Source organism: Cotesia glomerata, linkage group LG7 (genome assembly GCF_020080835.1).
Source record: "Cotesia glomerata isolate CgM1 linkage group LG7, MPM_Cglom_v2.3, whole genome shotgun sequence".
Classification (NCBI taxonomy): Eukaryota; Metazoa; Arthropoda; class Insecta; order Hymenoptera; family Braconidae; genus Cotesia; species Cotesia glomerata.
The window spans coordinates 2,993,378-3,012,865 of NC_058164.1; the positions used below are offsets into that span (position 1 = coordinate 2,993,378).

General features: G+C 24.3%; 1 protein-coding gene across 24 annotated transcripts in view; it reads right to left on the reverse strand.

Moving 5' to 3' along the window:
* Positions 1–1,487: 1,487 nt before the first annotated feature.
* LOC123269529 (ELAV-like protein 2) overlaps positions 1,488–19,488 on the reverse strand; it is a 94,836-nt gene continuing 76,835 nt past the window's right edge. For 7 of the 24 annotated variants that reach the window (XM_044735289.1, XM_044735288.1, XM_044735290.1 and 4 more), the window contains 9 exons: positions 18,890–19,128; positions 17,262–17,321; positions 14,785–14,888; positions 14,496–14,649; positions 11,908–11,946; positions 9,143–9,401; positions 6,952–6,993; positions 6,328–6,330; positions 1,488–2,639 (listed from right to left, as the gene is read on the reverse strand). In XM_044735289.1, coding sequence (XP_044591224.1) covers positions 2,315–2,639; positions 6,328–6,330; positions 6,952–6,993; positions 9,143–9,401; positions 11,908–11,946; positions 14,496–14,649; positions 14,785–14,888; positions 17,262–17,321; positions 18,890–19,085 — 1,182 coding nt within the window. In that variant the 5' untranslated portion in view covers positions 19,086–19,128 and the 3' untranslated portion in view covers positions 1,488–2,314. The remainder of the gene's footprint in view (positions 2,640–6,327; positions 6,331–6,951; positions 6,994–9,142; positions 9,402–11,907; positions 11,947–14,495; positions 14,650–14,784; positions 14,889–17,261; positions 17,322–18,889; positions 19,129–19,488) is intronic. The other 17 variants (XM_044735297.1, XM_044735298.1, XM_044735303.1 and 14 more) reach the window with 17 other exon arrangements.

Sequence of the window (19,488 nt, forward strand, 5' to 3'; positions counted from 1 at the left end):
AGATATCGGTGCGCTTTTAGGTAAGGAATTAGCGTACCATCGACGGCGATTTTGTTGTAATAAGTCACAAGATTATAAAAAACGCGCATTATGTAAATTAAGTACAAATCGGCCGCTTGGTTGCCTCAAATCAGTTAATAATTATCATTTTTATCTCATTTCAATTATTAATTAATTAATCAATATATTTTTACTAAAAATGTCTATCATTATTATTATAATAATTAATTAAATTTATGTGCGAGCCCCGACCCAAAAATTGTTCAATTATTTATTCACGGCCTATACGGAGTTGATTCTACAATAGTACTTTAAAATAATTAATAATCTATTTCAGCATTATTTCGTTCCCTAAATTACTTAATATTACAATTACAATATATATATATATATATATATATAAATAATATATATACCATAATGTTAATTATTTATTATTAATTATTATTATAATAAAACAGCGCCTGTGAATAACATCAGACGTCTATTTTATATAATTTATTTTTACACATGAAAAAATCATTCAATTATTTATTATTATTATTCCTCTAATTTTATTGAATTTAAACCTTACTTTAAACTCTGACGTATTAAATTTTAAAAAATCATTTACTTATCTTGAATTATTTTTTCATAAGTGTCTCTTAAATTTTTTTATTTATTTTATTTATTAATTTAAATTCTTATAATTTATTTTTTTTTTTCTTCATTCAATTCTCACTCGCTAAAAATTCTCACTCTTATTATTATTATCAATTACAAATCAATAATAATAATAACCACAATAATAGTACAATAGTTTAAAGACAAATATAATAAAAATAATAATAATAATAATAATAACTTATACACAGTTGAGTATGTATAACGTTGGGTATTACGCTTGTGTAAAAGGAAGTACAGTAAATGCTAATGTATTACATCTTTAAATAGTAAAATAATATATAATATAAATATTATCGAGTCATAGAGTCATTTATTTATTTTATTTATTTATTATTATTTATTTAATTAATAATGAAGTCTTTTTAATTTATCTGTTATACTTTTATTATTCTTTTTTAAAGAATAAATCAAAAGCATACTCTGTACATCCTTAAGCTAGCGTATAATACTAGTATTATATATGTTACAAGAAAGATCACGGCTACAATTGTTGCTTTTTTTTTTTTTTAGTCAACTCGATAATAATAATTATTATTATCATTAATATTCCTAACCCCAGCCCCCGCGTTTTATTTTATTTTTATTTCTTCTTTACCAAAATTTTTTTTACTCTATTACTATTACCAGTAATAATACATAAATAATAGTATGTACAGTATAATACGCAGGTAAATAACCAAAAGATTATTTATATTCATTATTATTAGTATCATACTAATTAATCCATTTTTTGTTGTAATTATTTATCGGGATTTTTTTCTAAACCCCTAATATTAAATATTTAATTTTTTCTCTTTCAAACTGGCCCGGTTTAATTTTTCCCCATTATTCTCAGTACTCACAGTCCAAGACTCACAGCACGCGTTTATTATTTTTCTATAGCATTCTCATTATCTTACATACACATAATTTAACTTTAATCCATCAATTTAATTAATTGAAAATTTTTTTTTCCATACCCGATGTTAGCAATGCTGATTATCTTTATAAATGATACTCTTTATTTTTATCAATAATTAATAATTGAGTACCATTTATTAACTCTGGATCAATTAGATAAACTCCTAAGCATACGCTCAAACCGTTTTAAAAAAAGAGAAAAAAATAAATAAATTACAATCATTCACACCTAATACTTGATAATTAATAAATAATTATCATAATTTTTATCCAAATAAATTACACCTTATTAATTCGTCCTCAGTAATTGCTGTTGGACTTTTTTACTGGCTTGTGCTGTCCCTAAGGGCTTGCTTTTAGAATAAAGCAAGCCGACATTCTGATTATTTTTTTTGCTGTTTTTATTATTATTATTTTTGTTGTTGTTGTTGTTGTTGTTGTTGTTAATAATAATATTATTTCTTTTATTATGCAACTGCTGATGAAGATGTATTGTGACCAATTGTGACGCTGTAAGAAGCGGATCAATATACCGACAATTACGCCCTAAATTGTTGTCGCCCCAGTAGGCGTTTACCAAGTCGAACTGCCGGCGTAATTTACTCTCGGAGAAGGCCAAAGAGATTAAATTTTGTTGTTGGTTCATGATATTGATGTTGTTAATGTTTATACTGCTGATGGTGTTGTTATTGGTGTGCTGATGATTGTGATTTAGACTTTGATGCTGATACTGACGGTGACCCGGGTCCTACGCCGTCTTGCTCTTGTTGGTCTTGAAACTTACTTGGAGCACGCGGGTGCCCAGATTATAGCCGTTCAGGCTCTGAATTGCGACTACTGCTTCCTCGTAGTTCGTCATGGTGACGAACCCGAAGCCCTTGCACTTGTTGGTTTGAAGATCGCGGATCACTTTTACGGACTGTACGGCGCCAAATGGTCCGAATAATTGCCAGAGTACGTTTTCTTCGGTCTCTGGAGCTAGGTTGTACACGAAGATGCACCATCCGCTACCGTTTATTGGGTTCCCTGGTAGCATCGAGTTCGTCAAAAGGTCTCCTGCCAAGGGACTGTACCTGGAACATTTGGGGTTTTTGGTTAAAGTTTTTTATTTTTATATTAAAAATTTATTCATATTTTTTATTATTTTATTATTATTATTAGCAACTTTGCAGTCACTACGTGACTGCCGGGACTTGTGAACTATAAATAAATAAAATTTTGATCTATTAAATAATGATTTTAGTTAAATTGCACTGTACTTTCTTAATTATTGACGTTTTTAAAGATATAAGTTCATCCCGATGTTACTCTCATCAAGAGCTTTCATTTGAGTACCCACATGCATTTTCGATATATTTTTCATATATACATATATATAATATATATAAATATATGAAAAATTGATGAGGGTACTCAAATGAAAGGTCTCAATGAGTATAACATAAAAATGGACTTATATTTACGAAAATGTTACTAATTAAGAAATGACTATTGAATTTTGTTAACTAATGATATTTTTAACGGTATAAGCTCATCCCGACGTTACACTCAACAAGAGCTTTCATTTGAGTACCTACATGCATTTTTGATATATTTTTCATATATACATATATATAAATATATAAAATATATGAAAAATTGATGTGGGTACTCAAATGAAAGGTTTCGATGATTGTAATGTCGAGGTAAGCTTATATCTTTAAAAATGTCAATAGTTCACAAGATACAAGGTCATTTCTTAATTATTGACATTTTTAAAGATATAAGCTCATTCCGGTGTTACACTCGTCAAGAGCTTTTACTTGAGTACCCACATGCATTTTGATATATTTTTCATATATATATATATATATATACATATATATGAAAAATTGATGTGGGTACTCAAATGAAAGGTCTTAATGAGTATAACTTAAGAATGGACTTATATTTGCGAAAATGGTAATAATTAAGGAATGACTATTGCATTTTGTTAACTAATGATATTTTTAACGATATAAGCTCATTTCGATGTTACTCTCATCAAGAGCTTTCATTTGAGTACCCACATGCATTTTGATATATTTTTCATATATACATATATATATATATATATACATATATATGAAAAATTGATGTGGGTACTCAAATGAAAGGTCTAGATGAGTGTAATGTCAGAGTGAGCTTATATCTCTAAAAATGTCAATATTTCACAAGATAAAAGCTCATTTCTTAATTATGTATCTAGAGATAGAGCATTTTTGAATACAGCCTAAATACTTATCATAATAAATTGACTATCAAGACTTTTGCAATGACATTAAATTTCACTAAAAAAACTTTTATTAGTAATTATTTTTATTATTATTATAGTTGATTTTTACTTAAAAGCATCTAATAAGATTTTCCTTTTAAATACAGTGAAATAATTTGACTGAAAAAAGATTTTAAAAATTAATAAAAGGCTCGCAGTAGCCCTATCGGATCCGGCCCTTGCTTACCAAAGCATTGGACCAGGTTCGAGTCCGGCTTACACCAATGAATATTTTCAATATTTAAGTGTATTGTTCTGCTCATGACCTTAGTAGTTTATGCGACTTTAAACAAATTAAAAAAAAAAAAAAATTAATTCAATTAATTAAAATTTTCAGTCACCAACTAACTAATTTAAAAAAAATAAATTTTATTTTTATAAAAAAATTTCTTTATTTAGAAATAAAAATAACTGGAATTTTTTAAAAATAAATCTGAATAAATATGTAAAGAAAAAAATTGTTGATCTAAATATAAACTCCAAGATTTAATGTTCATATTTTGTGAGTAATAGATGTAATAAATGTAAACGTTACTTGAGTAAAAGTAACCACCAGTTTAAATCGTTAATAAAATGAGTACAATTGCAATAATATGCTCAAGTGTCCAGAGTATATTTATATATTTATTTTATAAGTAAGTTTGCGAAAGCTATTTTATCTCTCTGTTCTAAATTAATATAACAATACATGAGTTATCAAATTCAACTTCAATTTCTTTTTTTTTTTTTTCAACTTTGTATTAAATGACTGAATTTAATTTCTAAATATTAATAAATCTGTAAAGTGAACACTAGATGTTAAATAATGTAAAAGCGAAAGAATCCGGAAATGTGTTAGTTTAAAATTTGAGCGAACTTGAGCAGAATGACGATTGAAATTAAACTGAGTGTCTACTCCTGTCTTTCTCACTATTTAATTATTTTTAGCAAGTACAACGTTGTTGAATACCTACTACTCTGACATTTATTAAATCTACTTTTCAAATTCAGTGCCAAGATATTAATTCATAACGCATCATTATTTATCATTTTTTATTTTATCATTCTTCCGCTTTTAAATTTTTATCCACAAAAATAGTCTTATAACTTTTAATATCAATTTTTACAATAAAATTGTTTTAATTATTTTATCAATATTTTTCTTCAATTATTTAAATTTTAAGTATTTTTTAAAATATTCAATTTAATTAAATACTATAGCAACCTTGCAGTCACTACGTGACTGCCGTGACTTATGAACTATAAATAAATAAAATTTTGATCTATTAAATAATGACTTTTGTTCAATTGCACTGTAATTTCTTAAATATTGACGATTTTAAAGATATAAGCTCATCCCGATGTAACACTCATCAAGAGCTTTCATTTGAGTACCCACATGCCTTTTTTTATATATTTTTTGTATATATATATATATATATAAATATATAAAATATATGAAAAATTGATGTGGGTACTCAAATGAAAGGTCTTGATGTGTGTAATGTTGCAGTGAGCTTATATCTTTAAAAATGTCAATAGTTCACAAGATACAAGGACATTTCTTAATTATTGACATTTTCAAAGATATAAGCTCATCTCGATGTAACACTCATCAAGAGCTTTCATTTGAGTACCCACATGCGTTTTTGATATATTTTTCATATATAAATATATATAAATATATGAAAAATTGATGTGGGTACTCAAATGAAAGCTCTTGATGAGTGTAATGTCACGATGAGCTTATATCTTTAAAAATGTCAATATTTCACAAGATACAAGGACATTTCTTAATTATTGACATTTTCAAAGATATAAGCTCATCGTGACATTACACTCATCAAGAGCTTTCATTTGAGTACCCACATCAATTTTTCATATATTTATATATTTATATATATTATATATATGTACATATGAAAAATATATCAAAAACGCATGTGGGTACTCAAATGAAAGCTCTTGATGAGTGTTACATCGGGATGAGCTTAAATCTTTAAAAATGTCAATAATTTACAAGATACGAGGACATTTCTTAATTATTGACATTTTTAAAAATATAAGCTCATTCCGATGTCACACTCATCAAGAGCTTTCATTTGAGTACCCACATGCTTTTTGATATATTTTTCATATATACATATATATAATATATATATAAATATATGAAAAATTGATGTGGGTACTCAAATAAAAGGTCTCGATGAGTGTAATGTCAGGGTGAGCTCATATCTTTAAAAATGTCAATAGTTCTCAAGATACAAGGTCATTTCTTAATTATGTATCTAGAGATACAGCATTTTAAAATGCAGCCGAAAAATTTTTTGTATCCTTTTAATAATATAGATTACATATTTAATGCAAGGATCAATAATCCAGCAAATGCAACCATGCAAATTTTTTAAAAAATTCTTTCAAACAAAGAAAAGGAAAACGACATGAACTAAATTTAATGATAAAAAAAAAATAATTATTAATGTACATACCTACTTGACATCACAAGCCGCGTAAAAATAAGGCATAATTCGGTGAATTATCAGTTATATTACAACAACAATAATTATTAATATTAGTGGATATCAATTTTATGAAAGTAATAGGAGTTTACTTTACTTATATTATCTCTAGTTACGCTCTATACTGTGTTTATTGATTTTATTAATTGAAGAAAAAAAATATAATAGTAGAAAAAATAATATTACGCATTACCGAGACTATTTGTTGTGTTGTGTATAAAAACAAAATAAAATAGCTCGAAAAAATGATAACTAATTAAATAAATAATTATAATTAAATAAAAAAATAATGAAATAAAGTGCGCATTATTGGGGACGGGATAAACTATAGAGCAAACTACTGATACAATTCAGAGGTTTCCAAAGTGAGGAAGCAGAGAAGCCACACAAATTATTAGAGTAGGGTATGCTGTTTAGAAAAAATTTATATAATAATAATAATAATAATAATAATAATAATAATAATAGTAATAGTAATAATAATAAAATTATAAAAATAATGATAAAAAAAAAAAGTAAAATAAATATATAAAGTGTGACGAGGTAAAGAAGCCAATGAAAGTATGAAAATATTAACAAAAAAAAAATACTGACCTCTGTAAGCCTTTGTTAATGGCAAGCATGGCCTTGCCAGTGCTAAAACAAAAAACACAAGAGGACAACATAAGAGAAAATTATATTTTCGAAAGCCGGGCCGAAAAAGGATAAATTATATTTTTAAAAGCATTCTTTTTTCGACTACGGTATTTTCATATTTATCAGAAAACAAAAACAATAATTTTTGAACTTTAGTATTTATTTTAATATTTATGCCAACAGCTGGATATTATATAAGCGGATTTTTGGTGTGAGAGGAAGGACAAGGATTTAAAAAAAAAAATTCGCGCTGTAGTAAATAATAATTTAAATGAAATAATAATAAATATTTAAGTAAATAAAATGTAATTTAAGTTTTTAATGTATTTAAATAAAAAAAATGTGTGTGCTGTGTTTAACTAAAAATAATATTAAATAAATATTTTTTTAATAATTTTTGCGTTGTGTTAGGATTCGCTCGTACACAATAATGTCCTGGTAACTCAAGCTGCCTGGATAGAGACGTGGGTTATAGTAAAGAAAAGAAAGAAAGTTTTTTTTTTAGAAACTGTTAAAAATATTTTGATATTTTTCTCTTTATTTTAAAATGTTAAAATTTAAAATAAAAAAATCAAATTTTTAAAAATACCTCATACGTAATTTCGACAAAAGATCAAGATTTTTTTGTCAAAAAAAAATTTTTAAGAATTCTCAGTATACTTATTCCAATATTTTTTTTTTTTTTTAATTACTTGATAAAAATTTTAGGTAAATATTTACAAGTGGAATCAACAATTTTAATTTTCATTTTTTTGAACAAAATTTCTATTTGATTTTATTGATATATATTTTTTTTTTTTTGAAAAATTCATAAAAAATGAACAATTAGAAAAAAAAGTTGATTATTACAATTTTTATAAATTTTACAAATTTTCAAAAATATTTATAAATTTTTTAGAAAATTGTAGTATTCAATTTCTTTTCAAATTATTCTTTTTTTATGTACTTTTCCAAGAAAAATGTATCAAAAACATTAAAAAAAAGATAAAATATAAATTTTATCCAAAAACATGAGAGCCAAAATTTTTTTTAATTTTCAAAGATGATTTTTTAATTGAAATATTAATTTTTTGATATTTTTGATATTACTACCATAAATCTACCGTAAAAACCAAGTAAAAAAAAAAAGTAATTAAAATGATTAATTAATTCTTCTATTTTTTATGACCAAAAATAAACTTGACCCCACTTGTGAATAATTATCAAATTTTTAATTTATTATTAAATTTTTTAACTTGAATAATTTTTATTACATTTTTGAACATGTTAAAAAAATTGATAAAAACATCAGTAATTATTAATTAATATTAAATTTCAAATAAAAATAAAATAAAAAAGTTTTTTCATTTTAATAAAGTTTCAATTCAAAGAGCGATTTTTAAAATTAGAGTTGTTTTTTAAAATAATGAAGAATAGAAAGATTACTATTTTTTATGGCCAAAAATAGGTTTGACCCCACTTGTAAATAATTACCAAATTTTAAATTTATTATTAAATTTTTTAACTTGAATATTTTTTTTTAAATTTATTATTAAATTTTTTAACTTGAATAATTTTTGTAAAAATTTATTATTAAATTTTTTAACTTGAATATTTTTTTTTTAATTTATTATTAAATTTTTTAACTTGAATAATTTTTATTAAATTTTTGAAGATGTTAAAAAAAACAGTAATTATTAATAAATATTAAATTTTAAATAAAAATAAAGTAAAAAAATTTTATTTTGATAAAGTTTCAATTGAAAGAGGAATTTTTAATATCAGAGTTATTTTTTTAAATATTGAAGAATAGAAAGAAGAAAAGTAGAGTAAGATTGATAAAGTTTTAGCCGTGCAAAGAGGTCATAAAAATAGGTAATGAGCTGAAAAAATAGAAAGAAAAAAAAATTTAAAGAAAGGGGTGTTTTGTCTCTAGATAGGCAGCTGAGTTGGATCGTTGATATATATTTAAAAAATATATATCAACATATGATCCGGACATGTAAAATGAAAAATTTGAAACTAGAACTTGACTGACTAAATTTTTTCTAATAAAATCTCAAGTTCGGAAAATTTAAACTTGTTAATTAATGAACTGTTAATCAATCAGTATTCTTTAGAATAGAATAACTGTTTTTCTTGGGCAGAGCGAGTAGAGGCGAGTAGGTACCTGGATAGTGGCGACAGTGGAATGTACCTGAAGCGGCCGGTCGGATGGTGGATAGGGCCGCCGAAACGGCGACTCGCTTGTGGCGCCAGGTAGGCTGCGATCGGTGGAATGGCCTTGTTGTTGTTGCTCGGGTTGTTGGCGAACTTGACAGTGATCGGCTCGGTTGACCCCTTCGGGATGGTCCCGTTGAGCTCCTGGATCGCGCGCTCAGCCTCCACACGTTGGTCGAATCTTATGAAGCCGACACCTTTCGAAAGGCCTGCCAATTTCATCCCGTGCCAAACCAATATGGATTTTTTTTTCATTAAGATTAAGGCGTTAAGCGAGGGTATTTCTACTTTGGTCACTGGGGAAGGATGCCACGTGATTCATGGATAAAACTGCTGCCCTTATTTTACTCCACACCTTATTGATTTTTTTTTTTTTTTTTAAAGACCGACGTTATTTTTTTAAATAAACTTTGTAATTTAAGAGAAAGAATTTAACTAATTTTTTTAATTCTCGCATTTATTAAAAAAAAAAAGTAATTTTTAAAAAAAGTTAACGAGCTCTAATTTCTGTCTTCTGAAGAAAATTAAATTTTTTAGACATTTTAATGAACTCCTTTCTTACTCAAGGGTGATTTTAATAATTCATCAAAGCGCAAATATTATTATGTGTGCTCAACGCCAACAGTTTTTATCCTTCAATGGCTATTGTCCCTCCGAGGGATTAAATAGTACCAAAAAGTCAACAAATTTTATAATCAAGATAAAAAAAATTTTATTCTAGTATTTTTTTTTTAAATAATTGAAAATTTACTACTGACACAAAAAAAAATTTGGTAATTATTTACAAGTGGAGTCAACCTATGGTAGTCCATATTAAATTTTTTTTTTTTATCAAATTGATCAATTTTTTTTTAAATTGTTCATTTTTTTTATGTACTTTTAAAAAAAAAAAAAATATTAAAAATTTATTATAAATTTTTTTTTGTTTACTTTTGCCATTTGATTATACTCCCTTGGCATTGAAATTAAATAATAAATAAATTAATAAAATAAATAAAATAAAAAAAGATAAAATAGATATTTTATCCAAAAACATAAAGGCTAAAATTTTTTCCAACTTTTAAAGGCAAAGAATCTATCGAAATATTTCTTTTTTCCTTTCACGATATTTTTTATCATAATGTTAATTTTTCACCTACTTATGGCCAAAAATAAAGTTGACCCCACTTGTAAATAATTACCAAAAATTTGTTTTTTGTTATTTTAATGCATCTATCAATTACTAGTCAAGTAAAATTTAATTATTTTATCAAATTTTTGAGTTCAGCTTTTTAATTTAATTTTTTTATAATTATTATTGTCAAAATAATTTAAAAATTGTACAAAAAATTTCTTAAGTAAGAATTTATCAAATATTTTATCAAATTTTTGAGTTTAGCTTTTTACTTTAATTTTTTTATAATTATTATTGTCAAAATAATTTAAAAATTGTACAAAAAATTTCTTAAGTAAGAATTTATAAAATTTTTGAGTTCAACTTTTTAATTTAATTTTTTCATAATTATTATTGTCAAAATAATTTAAAAATTGTACAAAAAATTTCTTAAAAAAGGAATAAAATTTTTTTGACTCAATTCTTTATTAATTTTTCGATTCAATTAAATTTTTTTTCTGTGTAAGTGACTTACCGCTCAATAAACTTACATCATTGCATTAAAAAAAAAATTAAGTTAATTCAAGAGAAAAATTATTAAGCCAAAAAATATTTTTTAATTCAATAATTATTCTTGATCTAAAAATATTAAATTATTTTTCTCTTAAATCAAATAAATTTTTTTTCAGTGTATAAAATTAAAAATATTACAATCTATAAAATTCTATGAAAAATAAATAAGCCTTACTCATCTTGATAAAACAATCTATTACCTGATTTAAAAGTTTATCATTTATCACTCACCGGGAATAAAATTAGGCAGCAGTTTTAATATATGATAAGGATAATGCATGGTGAGACCCGATGTGATTGATAATGATCATTGTATTCATATAAATATATATTGATTTATATTTATAAATTTGACACATATAATATTGATTTCGATGATATCGATGATTAATAATAATGACTGTGATGATGATACACGAATTTTAAAGGGTGTCCGAGCGAGTGGCTCGGTGCGCAACTCATTCGTTCTCAAACGAGATTACGAATAATTTTGGGCTTAATTTTATATTTAACATTTTTTATACATTTAATTAAAAAAAAAAAAAAAAAAAAAAAAAAAAAAAAACGATAAATATTCAACAAAAATTTTTAAAAAATTCGCGAAATTTCAAAAATATATATCAGATAATTAAATTCAAAAGAAATTTTAAATGAAATTAATTAATTAATTAATTATAATGATAAAATTGATAACTATAAATTGGTAAAAATTGAAAATGATAATTTAAAATAAGAACAATAAAAATTATTATTCAATATAACAAATAATGATAACGTTTATGATAATGATGATAACAATGAATTTGTGGATGGAAAGGATATGTGTGATGTGGATGTCAATTGTATGTATGGTATGCGTGTGCGTTATTCTTTCAACGCGCAGAACGCGAGTTATAATTTATATAAATATAAATAATTATAATAATAATTTTTTTTTACCCCATTAACAAAAAATCCTTAATCTTTTTGAATTTTCAAAATCTTACTTTTTATCTTTATGCCCAACTAAGTGTGCATCAAGAATGAAATTATAAATGATATTTACGTACCGGGTAAATTGTCTCCACCGCCAGTCACAAACTGTCGTACTAAACAGAAACGAAAAAAATCATATTCTCGTTAAAAAATTATATCAAATAATAGCCAGAATAGCCTCTCATTCGCAGCTTTTTTTTTTTAATTTTGATTCTAATAATTAATAATAAAATAATAAAGGTAAATTATAATTATAATGATAATAAATCAGCCGCGAATCAGAGGCAACTAAAAATTTTGTAAAAATAAATTATAATATAATTTTAAAAATATCGATGCGTCTGCGTATAATTTTATAGATGTACTGGTAGTTTAGGATATTTTTAGTGCTATTTTTGGTTTTAGTTATTTTAAAGCTTTTAAGTTACTTGTCAGGAGTAGGAGATAAATGATAATAATAAAAATTATAATTATTATTAACTATTTTTTTAAATAAAAAATTAGTAAGTCATTTAGAAATTTCAAGAGGTTGCAAATTTTTTTTTTTCTTAATAATTAAAATTAAAAAAATCATTTAAATACTTCTAAGTGTTTTTTAAAAAAAGGATTCTTAATAATTTGCTCAATATTAAGGGGGAACACCCGGTCTGACTGTGACGATCGAAAAAAAGAGGTGATTTTCGGGAATTTTTTTGACAGAGATAATAAAAGAATTTGGAGGTCGGATTTTTTTATTTTATTAAGGGTATATTAAAGATTATTACCCTAAATTTTTATTAAAAAATATTGAATTATTACAAAGTTATTAATAATCTGGTAGAGCACTAGAAAAAATTTCTCCCTTCATGGTCGCATCGATAACTCAAAAACGGATCATCTGAAAATAAAAATCCAAATTGCTTTTTAATTAGTAAGGATGTAGTTACCGTTGCACGTACGGAATTTTGAAAATTTTAATTTTCAAAAAAATAGCGACTAATTGAAAATTTTCTCATTATTTTTATTGTTTTTTTTTTTTTTATTTTAATCTGGCTAAAAAAATTTTAAAAAGCAAAATTTTTTATATTCCGTCCCTGCAACGATAACTACATCCTTACTGATTAAAAAGCAATTTGGGTTTTTATTTTCAGATGATCTGTTTTTGAGTTATTGATGCGACCATGGAGGAGGAAATATTTTCTAATGCTCTATGAGATTGTTAATAACTTTGTAATAATTAAACATTATTTAAGGTAGTACCTCCACGAAAAGCATACTTCAAGAAACTTATGGAATTTTTTTTATCAAAAGATAGATATATTAATAATTCACTACCAAAATTTCAGATCAATTCACCGCACCGTTTTTTAGTAATTAATTTTCGAAATTGCATCTTTCTATACCTCTACGTGTAAAAGATGCAATTTGGAAAATTAATTACTAGAAAACGGTGCGGTGAATTGATCTGAAATTTTGGTGGTGAGTTATTAGATTCCTGAAAAAAATAGACCCGAAATAATTTTAAAGTTATGAAAAATTCATATTATTTCATTAAAATTATTATAAAATAAAAATTATAATAGTAATAATAATAATAATGATATTTTATTTAATTTTTTTTGTAACAAAAAATGAAGCGATCATTCTGAAGGTGCTTGTTTTTCAGGAAAATTATGGGTGATACAACTATTACTATTGTAATTTATATTTTATAATAATTTTAATGAAATAATATGAATTTTTCATAACTTAAAAATTTTTTCCAGGTCTATTTTTTTCCAATTACCGAATTATTAATATAATTATCTTTTGATAAGAAAAATTCCATAAGTTTCTTGAAATATGCTTTTCGTGGAGGTACTAGCTTAATAAAAATTTAGGATAATAATCTTTAATACACCCTTAATAAAATAAAAAGAATCCGATTGCCAAATTCCTTTATTTTCCCTGTCAAAAAAATTTCCAAAAATAACATTTTTTTTCGACTGTCTCAGTAATGTTCTCCCTTAATTTATAAAAAAATTTTACAACCCCTTATGCAATAATTAATAAAAAAATAAAACCAAAAACACAAAGCATAATAATATTTCAAATAAAATTCGTAGACAATCATAATTTGTTGGCCATATATTTTGAGCGGTAAATTTCAAAAAAGGCGCACCGATCCACCCTGCCTTGATTGCAATTTTTGTTATTAAAATTAAAACCTTTTTATTTATAAATTACCAAAAAAAAAAAAAAAATTATTTACATTTAATATTTAATTATCCTTGTTGTGAAAAAAACAAATTACGTGGTCCAAAAGATTGTCCAATAAAAGCTACTTGTAAAAATAGTTTTATCACATCAATCTCAAAGGAACCAAACCCAATTAATAAAATACAGTACAACAGCTGGGAAGTCCTGAAAAGTGAAATTGGTTTTCCCGAATCGAGTCTCGGGGATTATCGTGATCGGAACCAGGGTAAAGGACTCGTCTCAGACAGCGGAAATTGTGTACTATGTGTCTGAGAGCTTATTGATCAGGTAACACATGCAAAGGGCTCGGTTAATCGGTTATCGGTTTAATCGTTTATCAGAGAGAATACTCAACGCCATCTTGATGATTTTTACAGTTAAATTATTACTTGTTTTTTATTAAAAACTTTTTTTTTTTCGTTTGGTCTCTTTGAGAAAAACTTACCAGTGATGTTATCGCAAAGGATTCGCGACGTTATTATTCTTCCGTAAGGACTGAACAAGTTTTCGAGGTCCTGCTGCGCCATATTTTTTGGTAAACCGCTCACGTACAAATTAGCACCCTTAATTGCTTCGCTACTCGGCCTTGCGTACGACACCTGTGATTAATTATGTCAGCATGTGATTAAAAATTATTTCCGTGTAAATTTATTAATTTTCCATCAAAACTCATTAATTAATTAATTAATTAATTAATTAATTAATTAATTAATTAAAAATTAATCATTAATTACCTTGATTGTTTTATTTTGTAGTCGAAGACCATTTAGAGTGTTGATCGCTTTCTCAGCATCCTCTGGCCGATGGTAATTAACAAATCCATACCCCAAACTTTGTCCTAAAATCATATTTAATTACCAGTAAATACTTTGAGCTTTTTTTATTTTTTTCTTTCTAAAACTGGATTTATATTTATTTTTATCAATTATTTATTAATATTATAATTATATATTTTAATAGTATGAGTGATGTGGAAGTGAGGATAGTTATGTATTTATAATTTTAATACTCTGATATTTTATTTTTTTTATTTTTAAATTAAATATTGTCTTATGATTTATGTATAGTTTTTTTTTTTTTTTTTTTTTTTTATGAAGTATTTAGATTACAATAAGTTTTTTATACAGATTATAAGGTTTATTTATTATTAATAAGAAGTTTCCGTGGAATGAAGAAAATTAAGAGTTTGCTCGACAGTTTTGAAGTAAAATAAATTTATAAAGTAAATATTAAGTTTTGTACTGCAGTTTAAATTTAAGTTGGAATTTTTATGAAAGAAAAATACTCGGGGATTACTTTTATGATGGAAATAATTTTAATTAGATTTTTTGTGATTTAAATTAAGTATGAGTTTCTTTTTTAATAAATTCAAGATTATGGTAATTTTAATGGGATTTTAAGAACTGTTTTAATTATCAATTTAAAAATTTGTTTTTTAATTATTTAAAAAAAATTAATTTTTATAAAAAATTTTTTAAGATAATTTTTTAAAAAGTTTTTTAGGCAATAATTTTTAAAAAACTAATAAAGATTGAAATTTTTTAATGGGATTTTAAATAACTGTTTTAATTATTAATTAAAAAAAAATTTTTTATTTTAAAAAAATTAAGTTTTATAAAAAATTTTTGAAAAAGTTTTTTAAGCAATGTTTTAAAAAACTAAAAAAGATTGAAGTTTTATAATGGGATTTTAAATAACTGTTTTAATTATCAATTTAAAAATTATTTTAAAAAATTAATTTTTATAAAAAATTTTTAAAGATAATTTTTTTAAGTTTTTTAAGCAATGTTTTAAAAAACTAAAAAAGATTGAAATTTTATAATGGGATTTTAAATAACTGTTTTAATTATCAATTTAAAAATTTTCTTAAAATTATTTTATAAAAAATTTTTAAAGATATTTTCTTAAGTTTTTTAGGCAATAAGTTTTAAGACACAAAACTAAGAAAGATGAAAATTTTTTAAAAATCATAAAATACCAGATCATAAAAATATAAAAAAACATCCTTATATCTTAAAAATTGAATATTAAAAAACCAATAATCATTATCGACCTTGATGATTAAAAGTTAAATATATTTAATGAAATAGATGAACTTGACGGATTGACGTGCTGACAATCTCACTTGGCAAACAATCTTAGCGTTTGTTCGCGCTTTTGTTCGCCAATCACGAACACAATCAACAGCAAACTTTAGTTTTCTACACTATATAACATTACAGATATAAAATCCTACCTTGACAGTATCAATCATTTAAATATCAAATTATTTAAACTTGAATTCCTAAAAATGAATTAATTATATAAACTCTTTTTAAAAATTAACAATAATGATAATCAATACAAACATTTTAAACAACAAGCTGGTTATCCTGTAAAATACATGCATATATTCGCCGCAATTAAACTTTTATTTGGCAACATAACTATTACAAAAGACCAATGTGTGTAATATTAAATATTAAATATAAAATATTAAGCGAGGAAGCTTTAATCCAAGCAACGCCCCGCTTATTCTAGACAAAAATAGACCCACCACTTTTACAAGTTAAATTTTGTATGCATATAAATATATAATATTTTTTTTTTATGTAATATATATACATATATACGCTCACGCTAACTTAAGCTTCGCTCACTCACTTATTTTACCCTTTCTCTTATTCTTCTCTTGTTAAATATATTTATGAGTATATTTGTAAATGTATCCAAACATTTAATATACACATAAATATTTTCCAAGTGAAAATCCGTCAGAAGATAGGTGCAGATTGTACTGACAATTTATACAATAGCGCACTTACGTATATTATTTTGCAAAAGCTGGAAATTTTAAAATATATTTTGTAAATTTAACATTTACCTCAAAATTAATTTTTTTTTTTTTTTATCTTAATCTATTAATTAAAATAATATGTACATGAAGTTATCACGAACGAACTACGATTGAAAGTAGAGATGAGTGAAAAAAAAATTAATAAAATACAGAAATAAAAAAATTTTTTGACAAATAATAATAAAATAATAAAATAATAAATTTTTAACAAACTAATTTGATAATGGAGGAATTAAAATATATAAGATTGGATCTGATCAATGTTGTCTATATATTTTTTTATTTGAGTTAAATTTTACTAATTTTTTTTTTGTGTAATAATTAGAGAAAAAAAAAATTTTGATTTTTCCCATGATAAAAAATGTTTATCCTTACCAAAAGAAAATTGTCCCGGGGATAACATATCTCCGGCAAGCGATAAAGCCGCAGTGGAGTCTATAATGTATGAGAAAAAAAGAAAACAGAGACATAAAAATTTAACAATTCATAAAAGCTTTTATATAAAAACGCTATAGAATTTTTAGATAAGAAAATATTATAGAGATTATTTTAAATGATAATTATTATAATAATGATGATAGAGTAAAAGCAATGAAAGCGCGGTTATTTATTTTTTAAGATAAAATATATATATATATATTATTTTATTTTTATTTTGCCGATTTTTGGTTCCTCGATTTTGGTAAAATTATATAATGGCTATACTTTAGCAACAGTATGATGGCTTTATTCGGGTGAATTTTCTACCAGCCATACTTTTATGAGATATATATTTATAAGGTCTCATTGTATTTATAAATCGACGATCGATCACAATGTAGCGTGTTCAAAAGGTGAAGGTCATTATTTAAGTAAATAATATCGGACATTAAAAAAATATTCATTTGCAAAATAATTAATACAAACTTACTAAAAATAATTGTCTGAATAAATCTAATGAGTAAGCTAAAGATCGAGGCAATAATCATTTTTAAGAGTGGCACAAAAATATTATTTTTTTTTACTCTGTTTTGAAAATTGTCAAAAATTTTTTTAAGTTTTTCTCAAATTTTTTTCACAATTTATTATCTTATTTTCTACTTTTTTAATTTAAAATTAATAAATTTTGTCGAATTTTTATTTAGTTTATTAAAATTATTTTGAATTAAAAAAATTAAATTATTCATTTAAAAACTCCAAAATTTTATTGAAAATTTTAAGCATTAAAAATTTACCTTCAAAATTTTTTATATTGGCAATTTTTAATTTTTATTTTAATTTTAATATTTCTATTAATAATTTGATCACAAAAAAAAAATTTATTTTTGAATTTTAAAATAACCTTTATAATTTTTTGACAAACTAATTTTTAATAATTATTCTTGAAAGATTCTTAAAAAAATCAAAAATTTAATTGAAAATTTTAAACATTAAAAATTTACTTTCAAAATTTTTAATATTGACAATTTTTGATTTTTAATATTCCTATTAATAATTTGAACATCATAAAAAAAAATTTAATTTTTTATTTTTGAATTTTAAAATAACCTTTATAATTTTTTGACAAATTTTTTAAAAAATATTCTCAAAAGATTCTTAGAAAAATTTATGAAAAAAAAAATTTTTTTGAGCCACTCAAATAAAAATAATAAAAAAAATAAGAAAATAATAGAATACAATAAAAAAAAAATAATAGAAACTCCATCGATGAAAAATTGCAGTTTGCCGGAAAATGACGGCACGTCAAGCCTCTGGGTAAATATTTACAAAAATATATATAAATATATGAGTTTATATATATTTAAGTGAGAGATTTGTCTCGCTCTTTTTGCTTACAAGAACCCAAAATAAACTAAATCAATGTAATAAGAAAATAAAATAAATGTGTCAACAAGTGAAAATAAAAAAACGATGAATGGATTATATTTAAAGTGAGTAAACAGGTGAGGATGTGAAGGAGTTTGTTTGAAAAATAAATAAATAAATATATAACATTTAACACTTAAATAAATAAATGTGCTCACCAGTGACTTTGTCGCGGATGAGCTTGCAACTCTCGACCTCTCCAATGCTGGAGAACAGAGAGCGAATTTCCTCCTGTGTCATCGTCTGTGGGAGGTAGTTGACGATAAGATTCGTCTTGGACTCCTCTTGAGAGGACTGACCGAGGTTCGAGCCTCCATTCTGTTGCACAACCGTGTCCATTCCGTTTGCCATCATTGCACTCGTTTTAATACACGCCGTCTATAACTACGTACGAAATCTGCAATCAAACAAGTTGAAATTTATTAGCAAACATATTTTTATTTAAAATCAGTTAAAAAAATTTTTTTTTATCAATTAAAAATTTTTCAATGGATTAAAATTAATCAATTGATCACGAGAAACAAAAAAAAAATTCTTCGTACTTTCAATAGTTACTAGCAACCTTGCAGTCACTACGTGACTGCCGTGATTATTGAATTATGAATAAATAAAATTTTGGTTTGTTAAATAATGACTTTTGTTAAATTGTATTGTACTTTCTTAATAATTGATATTTTTAATGATATAAGCTCATCCCGCTGTTACACTCATCAAGAGCTTTCATTTAAGTACCCACATGCATTTTGATATATTTTTC